We start from the raw sequence: 23,353 nt of genomic DNA on the forward strand, positions 1-23,353 counted from the left end.
ACTTTGTTTTACTTTTAAAGGTAATCTCCATGCTCCATATGGGCCTTGAACTCATTACCCTAAGATCAAGAGTTATTCAATCCCTTGCCTAAGCCCGTCAGGTGCTCCTCTGATACTTTAATTATAGTGTGTGTGTGTGTGTGTGTGTGTGTGTGTGTGTGTGTGTGGTTTTTCTATGCTTGTCTTTCATGGCATTCTTTGAGCTTTTTAGATCTCTGGGCTTATGGTTTTCATAATATTTGTAAATTTCTTTGCCATTCATGGTTTTTTTTTGTTTGGTTGGTTGGTTTTGTTTTTTTTTTTTTGTCCTTCCTTTTTCCCCTTCTTATCTGGGACTCCAATTATATGTATGTTGGATTACCTGATGTTATTCTGTAGGTCACTGAGGTTCTGTTCATCCTCTAAGCATTTTTGTCCTCTGTATATTTCATTTTAGCGCTTTTTTAAAAAGATTTTATTTATTTATTCATGAGAGACACATAGAGGCAGAGAGACAGGCAGAGGGAGAAGCAGGCTCCATGCAGGGAGACTGACATGGAACTTGATCCCGGGTCTCCAGGATCACGCCCGGGGCTGAAGGTGGCGCTAAACCGCTGAGCCACCGGGGCTGCCCATAGATAGCTTTTATTTTAAGTATGTTTTTATGTTATATTCATATCATATTATCAGTATGCACTTATATTACATGTTATATAAACACATTTATATAAACATGTATATATTTGTACTATTTTTTGTACTATATTTTACCATAAGTACATACACTTTTATTATAAAATCCTTAAATTCACCAGTCTGTCCTCAATATCTACTCTTTTGCTAATTCCATGCAGTGAGCATTTTTCATATTTTACTATTTGGGGCTAGAAGTTTATTTTTATTCTCCCTGTTTCTCAGCCATTGTTTTTTGCCTGGCCTAGTGAAGCTTCACCACATGCACATGCAGTGACCTTCAGCCAAAGACTTGTGGGGGCCCCTTTGAAAATATCTTTCTCAAGATAGTTCCCTGCTCTCTGGTACATTGCCCAAAAAGTTCTAGCCACCTTGACCTCCCTCATCTCCCATCTTCATCCCCTCACTTCACAAAACCACTGTGTTTTGTTGGGTTTTCCCTTCTGACCACAGCCTGGCTACCACCTACAGGCAGAATCCAGGAGTAACTGTGGGGCTTCTCTTGTTTTTTCCCTTCTCTCGGGTGTCATAGTCCCGTACTGCCTATCATATGCTGTCTGAAACACATCGTCTCATATATTCTGTCCAATTGTCCAGCTGTGTAGGGTGGGAAGACAATTCCCATAGCAGTTACCTGCTACACTCTTTTTAACAGCTGGTCAGGAATCTCTTTGCACGGATATGCCAGAACTTAAGCATCTAGTCTCCAGTTCTCCTATGGACAGCTGTGTAACCTATGAGTTACTTAATTTATTTATTTTTTAAAAGATTTTTTATTTTATTTATTCATAGAGACAGAGAGAGAGAGAGGCAGAGACACAGGCAGAGGGAAAAGCAAGCTCCATACAGGGAGCCCGACGTGGGACTCAATCCACGGTCTCCAGGATCACGCCCTGGGCTGCAGGCAGCGCCAAACCGCTGCGCCACCGGGGCTGCCCTGAGTTACTTAATTAAAAAAATTTTTTTTTTTTTTTTTTTTTTTTTTTAGAGAGAGAGAGAGAATGAAAAAGAGAGCATGTGCATGCACAAGTTGGGGGAGGGGCAGAGAAAGAGGGAGAAGCAGACTCCCCTCTGAGCAGAGAGAGCCCGTTTCAAGACTCCACCCCAGAACCCGGGACCATGACCTGAGCCAAAGAAGGCAGATGCTCAACCAATTGAGCCACCCAGGAGCCTCGAGTTACTTAATTCTTTTTATCATAGATTAGGTTTTCCTGTAATTGAACTTCACATTAATAGAATCATGTCATGCACACCCCTTTGTGTTTGGCTTATTTTATTCCACACTGTGTCTGTGCAATCTATCCATTTTGTTCTGTGTATTAATAATCTATTATTTTCACTGCTGCAGAATGTTGTCATATGACTACCACAAGTTGTGCATCCATTTTCTGTTGGGGGACATTTGGAGTGTTTTGGATTTTTGACAAATATAAGTGCAGCTATTGTGAACATTCTTATCCAAGTCTTTGGTGGATGTATTTTTGCATTCTTATCTGGAACAGTAATGAATTTTCTGAGTCATAAAGTATGTATGTTCCCCTTAAAACATACAGCCAGGGGTACCTGGCTGGCTCAGTCAGTGAAGTGTGCTATTCTTGGTCTCAAGGAGGTGAGTGCAAGCCCCATATTAGGCATAGAGCCTACTTTAGAAATAAATAAATAGGGGCGCCTGTGTGCTCAGTTGGTTGGGCATCTGCGTTCGGCTCAGGTGGTATGCTGGAGTCCTGGGATCAAGTCCTGCATCAGGCTCCCTGCGAGGAGCCCACTTCTCTCTCTGCCTCTCTCGCTCTGTGTCTCTCGTAAATAAAAATCTTAAAAAACAAACAAACAAACAAAAAAACCACACACACACCACCACAACATACAGCCAGACATTTTTCCAATGCAGCTGTGTCATTGTATATTCCGCTCAGGAGAGTAAAAGGAAAATTCCAGTTGTTCCACACCATGTCAATGACGCTTGGTACCGTCATATTTTCCGATGTTAGCCACTCTCCTAGTAGTACAAGGGAATCTCGTTGTTTAAATTAGTATTTCCCTACTGACCGATGACCTTTTCCTTTATATCTTTTGGCCACTGGTATGTTTTCTTTCTTTCTTTTCTTCTTTTGCATGTTTTCTTTTGTGAAGTGCACGTTGGTCTTTTGCCGTATGTTTTTACCCGGATTGCTGTTGTCTTAGAGATTTGCAGACACCTCTGAGCTGTTCTGCTGTTTCTGTGTATCCACACTGCAGCCAGCAGTCCTCAGCTAATGCACACACTGCCGCTCTCTCACGCAGTCTGGGGCTTCTTCGCTCTGCAATGGTGCATCTGGAGGGCGGGCGCCACGTGCCTGGTCCATCAACCCCCACCCCTCGCCGCCCCCGGGGGAGCCCGTCGCGCCCTCATAAAGGTGGGTCCAACCGATGACCACGTGGGAGTGCCCGCCCCGGGCCTCCGCGTCTGCCTGTGGGCACGCGCATTCGTGTGCTGTCCGTGCCACTGGGTTTTGTGAGACACGCAGGAGCCATGGTGTCCGCTCGCCGCAGCGCTGGCCGTGGAGACTCGCTAGCAGGGTCTGCCCCGCGGTGGCGAGAGGGCGGAGCCGGTTTCCTTCCCGGGAACTTGCCTGAGAAGCTCCACGTGGGAGCCCCGCCCACCGCCGGCCCCACCCACAGCTGTCACTTAGCCGAGGGGCGGGGCAGGGAGGCTGCTCTTGGGGGGCGTGGTTAGACCCCGAAATGAGGAAGTAGGCGGGGTTCCGGAGGCTCTGACCAATTAGAGGCAAGAGCCCTGAGCCGGAGAGGGCGCGGCTGCGCGGACGGCGAGGGCGTTGTCTGCGTTTCCATTGGGCGGCCGGCGTCGCCAGGGAAACGTGGTGGCCCGGAGGTGGTGGGGCGGGGCTTCCTCGGGGGCGGGGCTTCCGGGGGCGGGCCTCCGAGCCGGGGAGCCCGTCGTCAGCTGACCCGCCGCCATCTTGTCCGCCATTTGCCAGCGGCGCGGCGCGGAGCCGGAGGGGAGCGGGAGTGCGAGCGCGGCCTGCTGAGCGGGTCGCCGCCGCCGCCGCCGCCCCGCGGGCAGCCGCCGACCTGGCCTGGGAGCCCGCCTCGCCGCGGCAGCAGGCAGCGCAGCGCTCCGCGGGCGGCAGGCGCGGCCCCGGGGCCCCCGCACGGTGCCCCGCCGCGGGCCCCCCGGGGCTCGAGCCCGGCGGCGGCCGCCGCGATGGCCCTCAAGATGGTCAAGGGCAGCATCGACCGCATGTTCGACAAGAACCTGCAGGACCTGGTGCGCGGCATCCGCAACCACAAAGAGGACGAGGTGAGCCCGGCGCGCCGCGCGGCTCTGGCCGCCCCCGGTCCCCGCCCCCCGCCCCCCGCCCCCGGCCCGGCGCGGCGCGGCCCGGCCCGACCCGGACCCCGACTCCGGCCTCCAGCCCGCCTCCGAGGCCCCGCTCCGTCTCGCGCCGCGCCTGCTGGAGACCCGGGCCGCCCCTCGCCCGCTTCCTCCGCCAGCCTCAGTTTACCCCCGAGGGCCGAAGACGGCCCCGGACGGCACCCGAGCCGCGGTTCGCAGGACCTCTCGTACCTCCCGGTGCGTCGGACCAGCCGGCGGGAGCCTCCCCCCGCCCCGTGGCCTCGGTTGGCCCGCTGGGCCATGGACGCCCGCCTCCCCTCCTGCAGGTGGCCGCGCCGGAGACTTCCAAGGGCCCTCGGGCCTCCTCCGCAGGGCGCCGCACTCCTGGGTGGGCGCCCCGTGCCGGGATGCGTGCGCGTCCAGGGCGCTCCCCGGGCCCGGTCCGGAACCGGGCCTTGCCTCCCTCCTGCGCCCGTGTCCCCGGGAAGGTGGGGCCGCCCCTCCCGGGCAGGAGGCGGACCGCGGGAGCCCGATTCGAAATACGGAAGCCGCGGAGGGGTCCTGGAATGGGGAAGCCGGCTTCGGCTGGAGACCCGAAAGCCCGGGGAGGGGAAGCTTTTCCAGAAGTGGAATCGCCACCGCGGGCACCATTTCCTTCCCTCCGCCCCTCCCCCCAGCCCGTGACCTCGATTGGAGAGGAGTGGGGGACAGTTCGTGGCTCCCCGGAGCCCACTCCCACGCGAGGGCCGAGAGCGGCATCGCGCCTTTCTGGACGGGGCGGGGGGCGGGGGGCGGGGAGAGGCCGCCCCGAAGGGAGAGCAGCCCTTCGGCGCCCAGCGGGCCCACGACCAGCCGCTCCCGCCGGCCGCGCCATGGCGCCGGGAAGCCGGGCAGAACCGGCCGGGAGGTGCGGAGGGAGGTGCGGAGCGGCGGGGAATTCGCCGGGGGCACCCTCAGCCTGGGCCCTGCTGCGCGGTTGCACGTTTTCCGAATGGGCGTGACCTCCCCCGGAAAGTAATGGGGTTGTTTCAGGTCGTTTCCATCCTCCTCCACGACCGTGGCTGCCCTGGGGTCTGCGTGGAGTTAGAGGCTCTGGGCAGCAGTGTCGGTGACTGTAGCTCAGGCCTGGTCCTCAGTCAGCGTCTGTGACTTGGAGAAGTAGCCGGCTGGCCAGAGCGGCCCGGCCGACGCGGAACACGCTCACACCCTGAGGTTTCCTCTGGCACTGGTTGACCTCCTGATTGTTCTCTCTGGGGAGCGGGTGTTACTGGGCAGCCTGTTCTGGGATCCTGGGGAGGGCCCGTGGTCCACTCCAGGCAGGGCGCTCACTTTAGGGCTGTCCCCGGCTGTCCCCAGCTGTTCCCCGGGCCATACTCATTCATCGAGAATCGCTGGCACCATCTCCACCTTTGGGGCCCTTTTAACGGGGATGTTGGGCGGTGGGGAGGCTGCGGTCGGAAGTCTTCAAGGCCAGCGTCCTGCCCCCGACCCGTGGGCAATTCCCAGAGGACACGGCGTCTTGGTGCCCTGGTCTCCTCACCAGAAGACGGTGGTGATCGGGAGGCTGGTTACTGAGGCCTACCTTCTGACCCTGGGTGTTGTCTCCGCCCCCATGCACGCAGCAGATGACCCCTACTCTTCTAGTTCCCCACTCTGGTTCCAGTAGGCTCTTCCCTTCTACCTACCACACCCCAGCAAGGACGTGTGTTTTTGCAGGTCCGTAGTTCCTGCAAAGTGTATTGCTTATAATAGATTTTTAGCTTAAAGCTTCTGTGCGGCATCCTACGAATGAGGCTCTACAGGGACTTGAAAACCCCATGAGAATGCAGCGTGATTCCCAGTAATTTAATCGTGTGACTTGGAGAAGTAGATGGCTGTGATGTTGGGAGACCTGTGTCCGGGTTCTTGGGTCTATTTGACTGGGTGAGGTGGGGAGAGCCTCCCTTATAAAGTGCATTGAGAGCCACCTCCCCACCTTGCATGCTTCGGAGGGTACAGATGGTGTAATGGGGGCTTCTGTGAGCACCAGAGCACCCCATGAAGCTGTCTCCTTGGCTGTTTCCAAACCTCAGCCTGCATCCCCTTAGTCGGTTGTGAATTCAATTTAGTGGGTTACGTTAAAAAAGAAACTAGGAAAAAAAAAAAAAGAAACTAGGAAATCCCAATCCGTACGCAACAGAGTAGCTGCTGTTTGTTGAAACTTATTTCAGCTTTTAACTGTGTGTATGCGTGCGTACTGGGTTACTATGGAAATATGTTTCCTAAAATGAGTCCAGAAAGCTTGCAGAACTGGTCTAGTTCATATGTTTCTAGGGTACTTGAATTTATTTGGAATCTTAAGGTGTACTGAAGAGAGAGTACAAGTGATGTTGGCAGGTAGGGTGAAATCCACTTACAGATATCCTTGCTTCTAAATTTTGGATATGATCAGGGGAGAAAGACCCAAATGACTTCTAAGTTTATTCTAGGTAGTCTTCATATTTGGAGGAAAGCTGTTTTTTTAGTCTTTTTAAGTTGCAAAGTCATACCCATACTTTAAAGATATGCTCGGTGTTTATTAAAGAAAAAGAGAACTTCCTTCCTGTATATGAGTTTGGACTATATGCTTTGAGTGTTTTTTCTGTGCATAGAAATCGTGGGCAATTCTGAGTGCCTGTTAAGAATCTCTTTTGCATCCAGGATACCTGGGTGGCTCCATGATTGTCTGCCTTCTGCTCAGGGCGCGATCCCGGGGGTCCCACTATCCCCTGGGTCCCACATCGGGCTCCCTGCAGGGAGCCTGCCTCTCCCTCTACTTATGTCTTTGTCTCTCCGTCTCTTTCATGAATAAATAAATGAAATCTTAAAGAAAGAAAGAAAAGGAAGGAAAGAAAGGAAAGGAAAGGGAAAAGAAAAGAGAAAAGAAAAGAAAAGAAGAAAGAGTCTTCTGCATCCTGGGACACCCACCGGCTAGCTCAGCCTGTGGAGCCTGCAACTCTTGATCTCGGGGTCAGAGTCTGTGCATGTTGGGCATAGAGTTTTACTTAAAGATTCTGTTCTGCATCCTGCTGGTTAGGTAGTGGTTCTTACTGACTGCCGGATACAGTGGATCCACTAGTATCTGAGTAGTATCAAATTGTTTTTGCTTGGGTGTAAACATTTCCATTCTACTTAACTGGAGTTTCAGAACTTTAAAAATTCAGTTTGCATAATGTTTTGGAATAAGATGTAATCGGAGATTAAGATGGAGCTGTGTGGAATTGCTGAGGAATTACTGCATTGTTTCTGACTTCGGCCTCCACCCAGGAGGTTGGTAATGGGGCCATGCAGGCCATGGGGGCCTGTACAGAACTGGGGTCCACTGGGTTACTGCAGGGACGGTTACTGCAGTGTAGGCCAGGTTTGACCTGGGTCAGCTACTCAGGGCTTTGTGGCTGTTTGTAAGAGGTTCTTTTTATTTTAACAACTTCTAAGGATAATTAGATCCTGTTTGTGCTGAGTTTTCTTCCTTTAATAAAATGGGTCATTACTTGAAATCAGGGTCTCTCCCCTCGGCATTACTGACATTCAGGACTGGATCATTTTCGGGGGATTCCAGGCACTGTAGGGGCTAAGCAACATCCCTGGCCTCACCCACTTGATGCCAGGAACACCCCACTTGTGACAACCACAGATGTCCCCAGACATTGCCCAGGAGAACTCCTGACCCATATTGATAAGAAAAATCTCCTCAAATTCCCTAATGCTCTTCCCTTCATCCATGCTCCCTGTGCACCCCATTTTGTCGCCATGTGGACCCTATGATATTGTAATATAGAAATACATATTTTGGTCTTTGTCCCTGGCTCTAGGAACAGAGCTTCTAAAATCTTTGTCATTCCCTAAGCAATAAAGTCTTAGGAACATTCTTGTTTACGTGTTTGGTCTCCACCCCCAATTTCTGACCTTAGTGCCTAGATCCTTTGGCACGTCCTGGGTGATAGAAGCATCTTTGGTTTAGCGAGATGACTTGGTGGGCTCCTGGATGGGAGCAGATCACCAGAGAGACCATGAGAAGCTTGGAATTTTCAGCCCCAGCCCCATCTTCTGGGGGAAGGGAGAGCCTGGGGGTTGAAATAATCTGTCCCACCTGTGTGAGATGCTCTGTGAACATCTCTAACCTGTGGGCTTGGGGGAGAGTCTTGGCTGGCAAAAGCATCTGTGTGCCGGGAGGGTGGCGCGGCACGAAGCGACTCTGCAAGGACAGGGGCTCCTACACTTGGGACCCTTCTGGACGCCTCCCTGTGTACTTCACGTGGCCGATCTCCTGTATGTTTGTCCTAGCCTTTGTTATGTACTCAGCTGCCAAAGGCGAACAGGGGCTTTCCTGAGTTCTGTGAGCTGCTCTGGCAAATTAATCGACCCTGAGAGGAGGGGGTCATGTGAACTCGTTTATAGCCGGCAGTCAGAGCACAGGCGACAGACCACCCGGACAGGGGGCTGGCGTCAGAGGTGAGGACAGTCGTATAGGACGAGCTCTGAGCTGGCAGGTGTCCCTCCCAGGCTGGGGAGCCCAGGAAAACCCTCCCCAGACAGGCACGCAGAGCGTTTTCTAGATTTGCTTTTTTTTTTTTCCTGACCTTACAGATTGTGAGGTTGTCGTGCATAGGATGTTAGATCGTTTAATACTTAGAGTTCCCTGAGTGTAATTTTCTTGCTTTGGTTATAATTTTATCACTTACACTTGCGTCCCTAAGCAGTCTGCGAACTTCTACCCAGAGCACAGCTGTCTGGCACCCGGCCCCTTGCTGGCCCTCTGCTGTAGGGGCCCCTCCCCACAACCCCCTCCCAGGGGCTCACAGCATCCATTCTGGACATCCGGGGGTGGGACTGCTGTTGTGCGGGGCAGGAGCTGCCTCCACCTCGCTGGTTGCTGTCACTGCCCTGTCGCCCGCCTGCTGGAGTGAGTGCTCATTCCCCGCAGCAGGCCGGGCGCTCAGGCCGGGAGTGCCCAGGAGCGCATTTGGATGGTCAGAACCTGCAGCGCGGTCCCTTCCTGAGTCCCTGACCACATACAGGTGGGTGTGCTTTCCTTGGTGTGTGGCCATTTATTTGCATTCCCTGTGACATTGCCTCGTGGGGGCTTTGGTCGCTTTTTCTGTTTGTCTGGCTGCCGGTTTGAAGGGGCTGCCTAGAAGGGCCCACGGAGGCTGCGAGCACCTGTGTAGCCAGGCCGGGGCAGCTGCAGGGACCAAGGCTTGGGCTGGGGTGGAGTCTGCTTTGGACCCAGCCCCGTGTGGCCTGCGCTTGCACTGCAGCCAGGAGCAATGGGAGCGGTGGGCGAGGGAAGGAAGGGCGACCTAGGTACGCTTGAGGCCAGGTTCTTTTCCTCTACTATGGGGCCATTGTGGGCACTCACTCGCTGCCAGGAGCTCCCCCAGTCAGGACAAGCACAGATGTCACCTGGGAGGGCACGGTCACTCCCCCCCCCCCCCCACACACCCTCTGTTCTGGGAGATCTGCTGGTTCGGGACTGGAGGTGGGGGGGTCCAAGGTTGGGCTTCCCCCACCCCCAGCCGATCCTGCTGTGCCCAGGGCCTGTGGGGGCACAGAGACGGCAGGCACTCCCACCTCTCTATCCCTCCTGGCCTCGGCTCCCCCAGGGCTGCTTCCATAGGCCAGAAGTGCAGCCACATACTATGGTTCTGTCCCTGCTAGGCAGGCAGCCAGGTGCATGGTGGGGGGGTGGGGGGGGACCCCTGGTGTGTAGGGGTCACTTTATGCCTCTGTTTGGAATCCACAGGACAGATATTCTTTCAGCAGAAGGACTTAGGCCTTTAACCTATCTGGGCAGCTCTCTTCGCCCAGCTGGGTGTCTGGTGGCTCCTGGGGGGACTGGGTCTCTAGGGTCGGTGCTTGCTGCAAGGGGAAGGGTGCTGCTTGAAGGGCACGGAAGAGCACGCCCGGCACAAGTGCCCTGAGGCCCTGTGTAAAACCGGAAGCAGCAGGTCCACCCAGCTCTTGTGTGGGATAACGTGTTGGGATTCTGATGATCTAAGGTGGTTTTTCCTTTACGCAGTTTTATTGGGATGTGATTTACATACCATAACACTTATTTGCTTTAAGCTCGAAGTTCAGAGAAATATTTTTAAATTTCCATTTATGGGGCAGCAGGGTGGCTAAATTAAGCGTCCGACTCTTGGTTTTGTCTCAGGTTGTGATCTCAGGGTTGTGAGATGGAGCCCTCCCTCAGTTGGGCTCTGCGCTCAGTGGGGAGTCTGCTGGAGACCCTCCCCCCGTGCCCCTCCCCCTGCTCACGCACTCACTTGCTCTCTCATAAATGAATGAATGAATGAATGAATATTTTAAAAGGTTTTATTTATTCATTCCTGAGAGACAGAGAGGGGCAGAGACACAGGCAGAGGGAGAATCTCAAGGAGACTCCCCACCGAGTGCAGAGCCTGCCACAGGGCTCCATCCCAGGACCCTGAGATCACGGACTGAGCAGAAACCTTGAGTCTGACTTTTTTTTTTTTTTTTTTAAGATTTTATTTATTCACGAGAAACAGAGAGAGGTAGAGGCATAGGCAGAAGGAGGAGAAGCAGGCTCCATGCAGGGAGCCCGAGGAGGCACTCAATCCCAGGACTCTGGGATCACGCCCTGAGCCACCCAGTACTCCTGCACCTACGGCTTTTTTTTTTTTTTTTTTTTTTTAATTTTTATTTATTTATGATAGTCACAGAGAGAGAGAGAGGCAGAGACACAGGCAGAGGGAGAAGCAGGCTCCATGCACCGGGAGCCCGACGTGGGATTCGATCCGGGGTCTCCAGGATCGCGCCCTGGGCCAAAGGCAGGCGCCAAACCGCTGCGCCACCCAGGGATCCCCACCTACGGCTTTTGAATGGTGCTCCCGCCCCTTAGGTGGGCCTTGCTACCCCTACTGAGAGTGATGTGGGCCATGAGGGTGGTGGGAAAGACCATGACTGTGCACAGGGTCTGAGAGCTGACTGCAGGGAGGAGGTGCCCCTGAGGTGGGAAGAGGGGCAGGACGGGGGTGGGGTGCTCACTCTCTTCGGTTGCTGGAACTGTAGTGGATCTGGGCATCTGCGTGGGGCCTTTGGGTTTGTGCTTCTCCAAGGTCGCCGCAGCCAAATGGGGTCGAGGACAGCAGCCTCTGTTGTTGCTTACACTTGAATATAGCCAGTAGGACTTCTTTTCATTTCCTCACTGATTTACTGGATTTTTGGGTTAAAATGATTGAAATGATGGTGATGGTAGACAGCAACCAGGTGGTCCTCTGCAAAGTGGGTAAAATTGTCACCACCCTGTTCCAATTGTGTTGATTTGAAATTTTGTGGTCTGAGAAATTCAAATGGCTTGGAACACTGATTTAATTAGCCTCCTCAGTAGGACATCCCTTGTACGCTACGCTCTCGTGGGCTCAACCACGTAAGGGGCCCAGAGGTCAGCAGTTCTGTGACCTCTGGGCCCCACGTTCATGTACAGGGTGGTGTGGACTCCAAGTCCCTGAGCCGGGGAATCATTGGGGCCCACAAACAACTGTGGGGAGTGACAGAACCGGCACATTTGGAACAGTCCAGAGAACCTCTCAAATATGATGAAGCAAGTGAGGTGCCCTTCGACAGGTGAGCTGGTCTGTCCAGCACTAAAAATGAGCCGTGCAGCCAGACAGAGACACAAGGAAGCCACACACCACGTGGCTCCAGGTCTGGGACCTTCTGGAAAAGGCAGAGCCGTGGAGGTGGTGACAGGGCCCACAGTGGCTGGGGTGGGGATGGTGCTTCAGCAGAGCAGGGGGTCTATAGGGCCAGGGCCTCCTCTGGGCCATGCAGTGACGGTGGCTCGCTGTCCGTGACATTCATGCAAACCCACAGGGCGTGCAGCAACGATGGTGAGCCCTGGTCACCTGCAGGCTGTGGTTGGTAATGTCCCGATATTGGTCATCACCTGTCACACATATCAGGCTCTGGCGGGGATGCTGGTAATGGGGGAGGCTGTGCGTTTACAGGGAGACGGGGCCTTGGGGAACTTCACCTTCCACCCCATTTTGCTGTGAACTTAAAGTTGGTCTTAAAACAAGTCCAGGGTCCAGCCCATGGTCTTCGAGCTGCCTGCACCTCAGAACCAACTACAGGGCTTGCAAAACCCACTCTGGACCTCACCCTGGATGGAGACCCTGACTCTGCTGATTCAGGGACAGCCTAGGAATCTGTTGTGGGGTTTTGTTTGATTTTTATGGGTTTTTTTGTTAGATTTAAGTAAAGTGCTCCTGGGAACCCTGCTAAGTGGCCAGGGTCGAAATGGCTATGCTATTTTATTTTATTTTATTTTATCTTATTTTTTTTATTTTATTTATTTTTAAAGATTTTATTTATTCATGAGAGGCAGAGAGAGAGAGAGGCAGAGACACAGGCAGAGGGAGAAGCAGGCTCCATGCAGGGAGCCAAATATGGAACTTTATTCCGGGACCCCAGGATCATGCCTTGGGCTGAAGGCAGACATTAAACTGCTGAGCCACCCAGGGATCCCCATGAAATGGCTGTTTTAGAATAGACCTGAGGAGTTCCTGAGTGAGGGAAGTTTGTATCCTTTGATCTAGGTTAAATTCTCTAACAGAGAAGACGACGTGGAAAGTGGAAAGGGCATGCGTTTCGGCCTTTGATTTGCTCTGTGCTGAAGTGTGAGTTTGCACAGAATAGGCTGAGGTGTTTGAGAAATTGAATCATGCTTGCACCTCTAATTTTTTTTCTTTTCCTTCCTTCTTTCTTTCCTTTTGTCTTTCTGGGTGTGTGTGTGTGTGTGTGTGTGTGTGTGTGTGTGTGTGTTGGGGCTCCTGGGTGACTCGGTTAAGTGTCCAACTCTTGATCTCAGTCCAGGTCTTGATCTTGTCAGGGTTGAGTTCAAGCCCTGAGTTGGGCTCCACACTGGGCCTGGAGCCTTAAAATAAATAAATGTCAATGGCATTTAGCCATCTGTACCTTAGACTTTTTTTTTTTTTTTTTTAGTTTCTTTTCTTTTCTTTCTTTCTTTTTTTTTTTTTTTTTAAGAATTTATTCATGAGAGGGGATCCCTGGGTGGCTCAGCGGTCGGTGCCTGCCTTTGGCCCAGGGCGCGATCCTGGAGTCCTGGGATCGAGTGTCACGTTGGGCTCCTGGCATGGAGCCTGCTTCTCCCTCTCCCTCTGCCTGTGTCTCTGCCTCTCTCTCTCTCTGTGTCTATCATGAATAAATAAATCTTAAAAAAAAAAGAATTTATTCATGAGAGAGAAAGAGAAGCAGAGACACAGGCAGAGGGAGAAGCAGGCTCCATGCAGGGAGCCTGATGTGGGACTCGATCCCGGGACTCCAGGACCATGCCCTGGGCCGTAGGCAGGCTCTAAACCGCCGAGCCATCCAGGGATCCCCTGTACCTTAGACTTTAAAGTCTTTCTAATTTACATTTTAATAGAATTTTCTAGATCTAGATTATGTCCACGTGCCCTTACCATTTTTGTGAAAAGGGGAATGAATACTCTGCTGCTTTGTTAGCCGTGTTGTGTGTGAGTAGAAGGTGACTATGATCTCTGTGTCTGCTTTCTTTACATTCCCGTGAGGTAACACTAAAGTCCTCCTGTGTGAGCAGGAGACAGATTCTTCTCTGTCCTTGTCACTGTCCCCCCTTTTCCTATCTGCAGGAGTCACAAGCTACGAGCTGTTTTCCCACCTAAAAACTAACATTCAGGGCAGCCCGGGTGGCTCAGCGGTTTAGCGCCTTCAACCCAGGGCATGATCCCGGGGATTGAGTCCCGCGTCGGGCTCCCTGCATGGAGCCTCCTCCTCCCTCTGCCTGTGTCTCTGCCTCACTGTCTCTATCTATCCCTCTGTGTCCCTCATGAATAAATAAATAAAATCTTTTTTTTTTAATATCCATTTTTATTTTTTTTTATTTTTTCAAATTTATTTATTTATGATAGTCACACAGAGAGAGAGAGAGAGAGAGAGAGAGGCAGAGACACAGGCTTAGGGAGGAGCAGGCTCCATGCACCGGGAGCCCGACGTGGGATTCGTTGCCGGGTCTCCAGGATCGCTCCCTGGGCCAAAGGCAGGCGCCAAACCACTGCGCCACCCAGGGATCCCAAATAAATAAAATCTTAAAAAAGAAAGAAACACGTTAAGACAGGGCCTTCCTGAAAGCCACTTCTGTGAGTCCTCCCGGCTGAGTGCTCTGAGCTTCGGGGGCAGTTGTCGGCGGTCTCCACGCAGCTGCCTCTGTTCCCTGGGGATGCTGTCGTTGGGTAGAGGATTCAGACCAGCAGTTTTTCTGCCATTGCGGTGCCTCCATTGTTTCTGCGACAGCGTGGAGTCCTTTCTCCCTTGTAGGTAGCCCGTCCTTTCCCTCTGGCTGCTTTCGAGATATTCTCCCAGGGTGTCTGGTGGGCTCAGTTGGAAGAGCAGGTGACTCTTGCTCTCAGGGCTGTGAATTTGAGCCCTACGTGGAGTGTAGAGATTGTGTAAATAAATTTTATATTATTTTCTCCGAATTTTCGGGTTTTGGCAGTTTGACTTTGACTTGTTTGGGTGTGATTTTCTTTTCATTTTCCATCCATGGGTGCTGAGCTTGAACCTGTAAATTTATGTCTTTCATCAAATTTGGGGAAATTTTAGCCATTAGTTTTTCAGATATATTCTGTGTCCCACCCTTTCCTTTCCTGGAACACAGTTATGCGTACATTGCACTGTGCCCCACAGACCCTGAGGCTTCTGTCCTGCTTGGATGGCTTTGTTATCCCAACTTCAAGTTCACTGGCTCTCTGTCAGCCTCCACTTTGCTCTTCACCCATTCAGTGACTCTTGTTTCAGAAATTGGTTTTCAGTTCTAGAATTTCCATTTGCTTGTTTCGTATAACCTGACTTTCTCTACTGAGATTTTCTCTTTTATTCTTGATGAGCAAATTTTCTGGTCCATGAGAGCATAGTTACAGTTGCGAAGTTGAAATCTTTGGGTGTTAATTCCATCATTGGGGCTAGCTTGAGGCCAGTGTGCATTGATTGTCTTTTTTTCTGGAGCATAGTAGTATTCTCCTGTTTGTTATTTTGAATAGCTGGCTCATATCCTGGATATGGTGCCCTGGTATATTGTAGAGGCTCTAGACTCTGTCGTGCTTTCTGAGAAGTACTGACTGGGGACACATTACTTTAGGGGACAGTTAGATTGCCTAGCTGAAGCTCTAGCTCTGCCTTTGTTGCCGTGGGCAAGAAGCAGGTGAAATGTCCGTTTTTCCTAGCTTTCGCTGGACTGTGCAGAATGTGCCGTGCATGCCTAGTTCTGGGGTCACCTGGGATTCTGGCTGAGTTTATATGCCGAGTGTGGGCACCACCCTCACCCCCTTTCCTCTGGGATCTCCATCTTCGCTTGGTAGCTGCTATGTTTGCCCTAGTCCCTACTTTCTTGTTCTTGAAGCCAGGAGACATAGGTCTCAGCTACTCTGTAGGGTGCTGGAGATAAAAGCCACGAGAAACATGATGCCCAGTGCTTTTGTGGGAGGCTTGGCCTGATGGGAGCTGCTTGGCCATCAGCAGGAGTGGACTGTGCCCAGTGCTTCTGAAAGTTGGCAAGGCCCCTAGACTGTTGGGAGGTCATTGTGTGCAGGTAGACCGCCTTTTATTGATCCGGCAGCAGCAGCAGAACATTTGTGCTTCTCCTTCAGATCTGTCAGGATTTGTGCTGCTCTGTCCATTCAGGTGCCGTTTTTTTGTTTGTTTTTAAGAATTTATTTATTCATGAGAGACACAGGAAGAGAGGCAGAGACACAGGCAGATGGAGGAGAAACAGGCTCCATGCAGGGAGCCTGATGGTGGGACTCGATCCCAGGAATCCAGGATCATGCCCTGAGTTGAAGGCAGAAGCTCAACCACTGAGCCACCCAGGCGTCCCTCAGGTGCTGGTTTTTGTTTGGACACCTGTTTTGGGTGTTCACCTAGGAGCAGGACTCTGTGTTTACCCATCTGAGGACCTGCTGGACTGTCTTCCTTCCCTGTCATCTGTGTGTGAGGCCTGGTTTCTCCAACACCTGTGGCTTTTTGTTCTTGCCCTTCTAAATCATTAACAGTCGTGACCCAGGACGCAGGAGGAGCCATCCGTGCACTGTGATGGGAACTGAAGATCCCTGAGTGGGATTTAGTAATTTGAAGCCTGTTGCGGGGATATAGTGACACTTGTTCCATGGCCCTGACTCTCAATCATAAAATATTCATAATATGTTCTGTGGCTGAGAGAATGCTCGGGGAGCTCCTTTCCCCGTGAGCCTGTGTTTCAGGCAGCTGAGGGTCTCGGACTGGAGCAGGCTGTGGTCTGGGGGAACGTGAGCGGAGGGTGCGGGGTCGGTGTACAGGGCCCTTGGAGCAGGAACTGCTCTTGTGGTCTCCACCTAGGTCTCTTGGGTTGGTGCCGCAGGGGCTGACCCTGGAGTCCTGGCCCTAGTGGACGGCTGGGCACTTTCTAGCGGTTGTTGCTGTAGGTCAGGTGATGGAAGGCTCCATGTGCTTCATGAGTGCCGGGCTCGCTGAAGCGTGCGGCGTTGGTGGACAACCTCACTGAGCAGGCGGTGGCCACTCACGTCCTGGGTTCTCTCTGGCATTGCCGTGACCACACCTCTGCGTGTCTTCGGGGCAGGGCTGATCGGAGCCTTGTGCCCCGCTGCTCCCAGGAGGGCTCGTCAGGGGCTCCGGACCTCGTGTCAGAACCGTTCCTGATCAAACCTGTTTAAGTGGTAGACACGCTGAATTTGTGAGGAAACCCAAGGGAATCCTAAAACATATGTTCCCACAAACACTGCAGCTTGGCTCACAGGAGTTGAGAGGTAGGAGAGGGGATCCCTGGGTGGCGCAGCGGTTTGGCGCCTGCCTTTGGCCCAGGGCGCGATCCTGGAGACCCGGGATCGAATCCCACATCGGGCTCCCGGTGCATGGAGCCTGCTTCTCCCTCTGCCTGTGTCTCTGCCTCTCTCTCTGTGACTATCATAAATAAATAAAAATTTAAAAAAAAATTTCAAAAGAAAAACATGAACTATACACACAAGTTGGGAAAATGGAATAAATAGATCTTGAGGCACTTGGTCCCAGAACCCTCCTTTCCCCTTCAGGAGGATTGTGAGGGAATCCCGGGCATCTTACCACACTGAAATGGCTTTTTATAAAGATTTATTTATTTATTTTAGAGAAGGAGGGTGAGAGCACGCATGTGCCAATGGGGAGCATCTCAGGCAGACTCCCTACTGAGCCCTGAGCCCAACTCACGGTGGGGCTCGATCTCATAACCCTGAGATCATTACCTGAGCTGAAATCAAGAATCCACTGCTCAACCGACTGCGCCACCCAGTAGCTTTTTAAAATAATGGTTTTTAAAAATAAATAACAGTTTTATTAGATATTCACACACTATACAACTCACCTATTTTTTTAAAAAACATTTCATTTATTTATTCATAGAGACACACAGAGAGAGAGAGGCAGAGACACAGGCAGAGGGAGAAGCAGGCTCCATGCAGGGAGCCCGACGTGGGACTCGGTCCCGGGTCTCCGGGATCATGCCCTGGGCTGGAGGCGGCGCTAAACCTGCTGAGCCACCAGGGCTGCCCTACAACTCACCTATTTAAAGAGTACAGTTCGGTGGTTTTTAGTTAGTGCATTCACAGCAGCACAGTCAGTTTTATTTTTGTTTTAATTTTTCATTTTTATTTATTTATGATAGTCACAGAGAGAGAGAGAGAGAGAGAGAGGCAGAGACACAGGCAGAGGGAGAAGCAGGCTCCATGCACCGGGAGCCCGACGTGGGTTTCGATCCCGGGTCTCCAGGATCGCGCCCTGGGCCAAAGGCAGGCGCCAAACCGCTGCGCCACCCAGGGATCCCGCACAGTCAGTTTTAGAAGATTCTGTCACCCCGTCCACCATAGCACCCCTTGCTCCTTCCCCAGCACCCACAAACCCTCTTCCTGTCACTCTGGATGGGCCTGCTCTGGATGTTTCACAAAAATGGAATCACACACTATGTGGCCTTTTGTGTTTGGCTTCCTTCTGCAATAGTTATTCTTAACTGTTCTTGTCAGGCACTAGCAGTTTTTCAATTATTTTTCCTTTTAGGCAAAATACATCTCTCAGTGCATTGATGAAATCAAGCAAGAGCTGAAACAAGACAACATCGCAGTAAAAGCAAATGCAGTCTGCAAGCTGACCTACGTAAGTACTGAGGACTGTTTGCTCAGGGGACAGCACTTCAGGGGACTGCCCCCTCCTACACCCATGCAGCGGTCAGGCTGGTTATCCATCCTTCCTTCCCTTCCCTCCTGTTGTCCACCCATTTATCCACTCACCGCCCATTTCTACTCACCTGCCAAACGTGGATCAACAGTAGCTCCAGGCACTGGCTTTGGCACACAGGACAAATTCTCAGAGTTGAGGGCGGGCATGCTGTGATGACCCTGTGGCACAGGGCATGACGGACCGCACCTGGACTGGGCCAAGCCCCCCCCCTCATCTGGCCTCTTCTCTGGTCACATGGGAGGGGGAAGGCTTGCCAGGGGGATCCCATCACCTTGTACCTTTTAGAAGGAGCAGGTCCACTCATTGATAGGAGTTTTAACCAATGCTCGTGGATGCTGGCATTTCAGCTGCAGATGCTTATCCGCCGCCTCTGTGATTAACCTGTCCCTGTGTGAGGACTAGCATCAGAAGAAATGAAATCCTCCAGGGTGTGTGTTTGGCAAGGCCCACCCACTGGGAGTGTGCGTGGTGTTTGCTTCTCCGCCAACTGAGACAGAATGTTGAATGTTGGAGTTTAGGTCTTGGCGTGTGAATGGAAATCACTGTGCCTGTCTTTCCAACAGTTACAGATGTTGGGGTATGACATCAGCTGGGCTGCCTTCAACATCATAGAAGTGATGAGCGCCTCTAAGTTCACATTCAAGGTGAGGCAGATGAACTTGCTGTGGGACCTGAACCCCGTGATGACGGGCAGAAGGGCATAAGAGTATCCCCTGGCGGGAGGCCACACCAGAAAATGTGGGATGCGAGCCTCAGTGTTTGTTGTGTTCTTAATGAATTCTATCTACATGATGTTTTTCTTTCAACTTTAAGGGAGGTCTGTGAAATGATGGGTCCATAGGGTTCGTTATATATTTTGTAATATTAGTTTGAATAAAGTTATAACTCTATCCTAAAACAAGCAAACACCGTCTCACACAGAGGCCACCATGTGCCCCCCACCCCAGGGCCTCGTAGTGGTTTCTGAGCATTTCCCTTCACCTCAAGGGGGCCCCCGCTTGCGAGTGATCTGGGGAGCTGCCTCCTTCTCACTTGATATCGTAGCGTGAGTGTGTCTCCCATCTTAGTAAATATTTTGCAAAATGATAGTCAACACCCACAGCCCATTGGAGAGCATTGTGTAGTTTCCCTGGGTTGCAGCACCCACCTGTGGTCACTGCCTGGGTCAATCTCGGGCTCCTTCTGGCAGATGCAGTTGTCCTGCCTGCGGGCTACTCTTGGTGAAGAAGGAAAATGCTATAGTCGCCAAAATTGGGGAGGCGTTATGTGCACGCATGAAAGCATCACGTACACGTACGCACGTGACGTAGATGTCCGTGTCGGCCTGACAGGGAGATCTGAGTGCTAAGAAAAGCCAACACTTAGGATGACTTCCATATTTGATCCCAGGGGCAGTTCCTGGCTGCCAAGGAGGTAGTCAGAAGACATGTTAGGAAGAGGACTGGATGGTGTAGATGACCTTACAAGACCTTTTGTGTTTCAAAGACTGCATCCTCTGAGTTCTGGGGGGGGCTCCTCCTCCTCCTCTTTAAAGGACTTCCTGCCATCCACCCACCTGTGGCCCCGCAGCCTGCTGTAGGCTGGGGCTGCCTGGCCCAAGGGCTGCTTGGCACAATGCTTGAAGCTCAGGGGATGGGCTAGGGCTACTTCCTCTGGAGTGTGCAGCCCTTGTCTCATGTCTGATGCCCTCGTGTCTGACTCACAGCGGATCGGCTACCTTGCTGCTTCCCAGTGCTTTCATGAGGGGACCGATGTCATCATGCTGACAACGAACCAGATCCGCAAGGTAGGCAGCTCTCCTGCACCCACGGCCGTCAGTGGCCCTCACTGAGTGCCCTCGTGTCACCCTCTCCCCGCAGTGTTCTCCATGCTGGCCTTTCTGGTGCTCCAAGTGAGCAGTAAGTAGAAAGCACTGAGGTCAGCAAGCTCTGGCTATTGTGACCCCTTCGTAAGCCTGTGGCTTCTGAACACGGTGCTGCTATTGTCAGAGGACACCCGGAAGTGGTGTAGCTGGTGTGTGTGTCTGCTCTCAGGCACTGGGCAAGACCAGACAGTTGCTAGACGTCCCTCTTCCCTCACTGGTGCCTCTGGGTGCTGGCAGGCTGGCTCCTGGCCGCTCTCCTCTGGGGGGGGGGGGGCGTGCTCACTGAGGTTGCACACTCTTCCTAGTGTGGACCTTTCTGCCCACTGTGTCTTTTTTTTTTTTTTTTTTTTTTAAGAAAGTTTATGCATTGGGGTTGGGCGGTAGGAGGGGAGCAGAGGGAGAGGGTCAGCAGACTCTGTGCTGAGCGCAGAGCCCGACTGGGGCTCCATCTCAGGATCCCGAGATCATGACCTAAGCCAAAAGCAGGAGTCAGACATGTAACTAACTGCACCACCGAGGCACCCCTACCCACTAGGTCTTTTGAGTCCCCATACGTATGTCTCAGTCATGTGTGGAGTTATTTTGTGTCTGGAGATGGTCTTGAAGATCACGAGTAATAAATTTCTTCGTTGGCTGTAGAGCTTTGAGCATCTCCTGTGGTGTAATGAGGGGGAGAATCCGGCTCGGCTGTGGTTGGGTGTACAGGCCAGACCACTTGAGTTGTGGTTGCCCCATAGGGGGACCTGGTGACCTAGGCTGGGCTTCTGAACAGGTCCCGCAGCACTTGGGCAGCACAGCACTGGCCAGGGTGTATCTTGGCACTTGGCACAGGACGAGCCGCTGGGCTGAGCACGTGAGCCTGTGGTTCTGAGGCCGCCAGCCGTGGGTCAGGTGATGCGGCAGCACAGGGCATCGTGGGCGCCATGGGGCTGAGGGACACGCTCAGCTGGGAGCAGCGATGGAGTGTGTCACGGGAGGGCAGCAGGAAGAAGGAACATGGGGGTCTCTGGCCCAGCTTGGGTTTTCCTGCAGCCATCTGGGCACAGCCGTGCCCCCTACCCATCCTTTTGTAGCCACCTCTGCGTAGACATAGATGGCTGCCGCCTCGGGCAGAGGTGTGCTCCAGGCAAGTCACCTAGATCTGCTCTGCTGGGAGACGGCCTGAGCCTGAGACGTCCTCATAATTGAGCAGAGGACACACCTGCCCTGTTAAAAAATATTGTTCTCCATTTTTGTCCCTGATGTTTGTGGTCGGCATGTGTGTCATTATCAGTAAACGTATGACTTCTGGAACAGCTTCTGTGGACCGTCCCTGTCCCCCACCCCTCATCCCCTTCGGTTGGAGCTCTCCCCACTTAATGGGGACCTGAGTGTTTTCTCCACAAAACTCCATTTCTGAAAAGCCCTATGGTGGCTCTTCCCTGGTCCTTTGTAAATCCTGCTGTATCAGGGGTCTGGCTGTCTGGGGCCCAACAAAGTTATATCACGTCAAGCTGGCCTGGAATGGATTCCAGAAGTCAGTGTTTTCAGGTTATTATCGCAGTCTAGGAGGTGACCTCTTAAAGTGCCTCTCAGTGTGTTTTTACCACGTCTATGTGAAGTTTGGGAGTTCCTTAGGTAGGAAAGTCTCCCTGGAGTGAGTTTGTGATGCGGATGTCATTTTGCTGGTTTTGAGGCAAGGCTGTTCTCTGGTCAGTGCAGTGAGAACAGCACCGAGTGATCAGAGATCTGGGGTGGGGGTGCCGTTCTCATGGTGGATTTTCCTGCTCACCTGAAAGGTGAAATTCGGGCCAGAGCTGCCCTGCCTTTGGGAGGAATGGTCCTGGCTCTCGTGGAGGAGAAACCCCAGTAGAGGCAGAGGTCCCGGGTTCTGCTCTGCCCTCATCAGCCTCCTGGGGTTCGCAAGCAGGCAGTCACCTCGAGAGCTGAGCGCTGGTGCCAGCTCAGCCCCAGTGGTGGCGCTGGGATCCTGGGCTGTGCCTAGTTGAGGGCAGCGCTCACTGTGTGCCTCGCCCCACGGGGCCAAGACAGCCCTCCCTTTGCCATCCTGGTTCTTTGGGGACAGAGCCTGGAACTGGCTGCTGCTGGTTCCTCCTCATGCAGGCCCAGCCCCAGGTCCTGAGCTGGGAGCCGATGATGCACAGTTGGCACCTGCCTGCTGACCCCTCTCCCTCCCTTTCCAGGACCTGAGCAGCCCCAGCCAGTACGACACTGGCGTTGCGCTGACTGGCCTGTCCTGTTTTGTTACCCCAGATCTTGCCAGAGACTTGGCCAACGACATCATGACACTGGTGAGTGAGTGTCCCCAGCGCCCCTTGGTCTTTGCTCTGTGACATGATTTGGTCCATTCAGGGCCTGGAAAACCAAGGTTAAACATCACACCGAGAACAGAAACGGGCCGGATTCCCCCAGATGAACTGGGGATCTAGTTGCAGTGTGTGTCCCTCCACTATGGGGTCTGGTCTCAGGCCATTGTCGCCCTCACATTCTTTCCTCGCCTCCTTTCAAATAGTCCTGCTTGGGGATGGAGGTGGGTGGCCCTGGGGCGAGCGCCCATGCCGCGCAGTGCGTGCCCTGTCGGCTGCCGCCTCCCTGCAGCAGGGGTGCCAGTGGTGGTTCGCAGGCTGTGCGCGCACAGTTGGCGGCGGTCCTTCCTTCCTGCTTGGTCCCTGACGCCATGTGTTCTTCTCTGGCCACAATTTGACTTCCTGTGCTTCAGTCCATCTGGAGGGCAGAAGCCCCAGCCATTGCTGATCTCCCGGGTGTCCAGAGCGTCTTTCTAAATAACATGTGTCCTCTCAGGAGTCGTGGTCCTTAAGAGGCCTGTGGTACACCCGAACCTCCACCTGACTGGCAGGCCTCTTCCCACTGGTTTTATCCAGGCAGATCAGAAAGGTGGCTCCTTTCCTCCCTGGAGAGTTCTGTCCACACGGGGTCGGCCTGTGTGCCGGACAGATGGATAGGTCCTGGCTTGTGGTTTCAGACCGTACATGCTAGCAGCTTCTAGTCAGGGGCCGGCACACCACAGCCCTGCCATGTGCTGGTGGCCACCCATTGTAAGTCGCTTTGCCCACCCGCTCACTTGCTCACGTGGTGTCCCTGGTGGCTTCTGCGGTGTAACAGCAGCACCACAGATGCTGCCCTTCGGGCCCAGACAGCGTGTCGATGCCGTGCTGGCGGAAACAGCCACACTAAGTTGTGGGACT

General features: G+C 52.9%; 1 protein-coding gene across 2 annotated transcripts in view; it reads left to right on the forward strand.

Annotated features, from left to right (window-relative positions):
* Window positions 1-3,671: 3,671 nt before the first annotated feature.
* The window catches only part of AP3D1 (adaptor related protein complex 3 subunit delta 1), a 39,663-nt gene continuing 19,981 nt past the window's right edge, over window positions 3,672-23,353 (forward strand). The window contains exons 1-5 of one of the 2 annotated variants that reach the window (XM_055343370.1): window positions 3,672-3,970; window positions 18,104-18,199; window positions 18,847-18,927; window positions 19,989-20,069; window positions 22,331-22,438. In XM_055343370.1, the coding sequence (XP_055199345.1) occupies window positions 3,875-3,970; window positions 18,104-18,199; window positions 18,847-18,927; window positions 19,989-20,069; window positions 22,331-22,438 (462 nt within the window). In that variant the 5' untranslated portion in view covers window positions 3,672-3,874. Of the gene's footprint in view, window positions 3,971-18,103; window positions 18,200-18,846; window positions 18,928-19,986; window positions 20,070-22,330; window positions 22,439-23,353 lie in introns of those variants that run through there. The other variant, XM_055343371.1, reaches the window with a different exon arrangement.

The sequence above is a fragment of the Nyctereutes procyonoides genome, unplaced genomic scaffold, assembly GCF_905146905.1.
Source record: "Nyctereutes procyonoides isolate TBG_1078 unplaced genomic scaffold, NYPRO_anot_genome, whole genome shotgun sequence".
Lineage (NCBI taxonomy): Eukaryota > Metazoa > Chordata > Mammalia > Carnivora > Canidae > Nyctereutes > Nyctereutes procyonoides.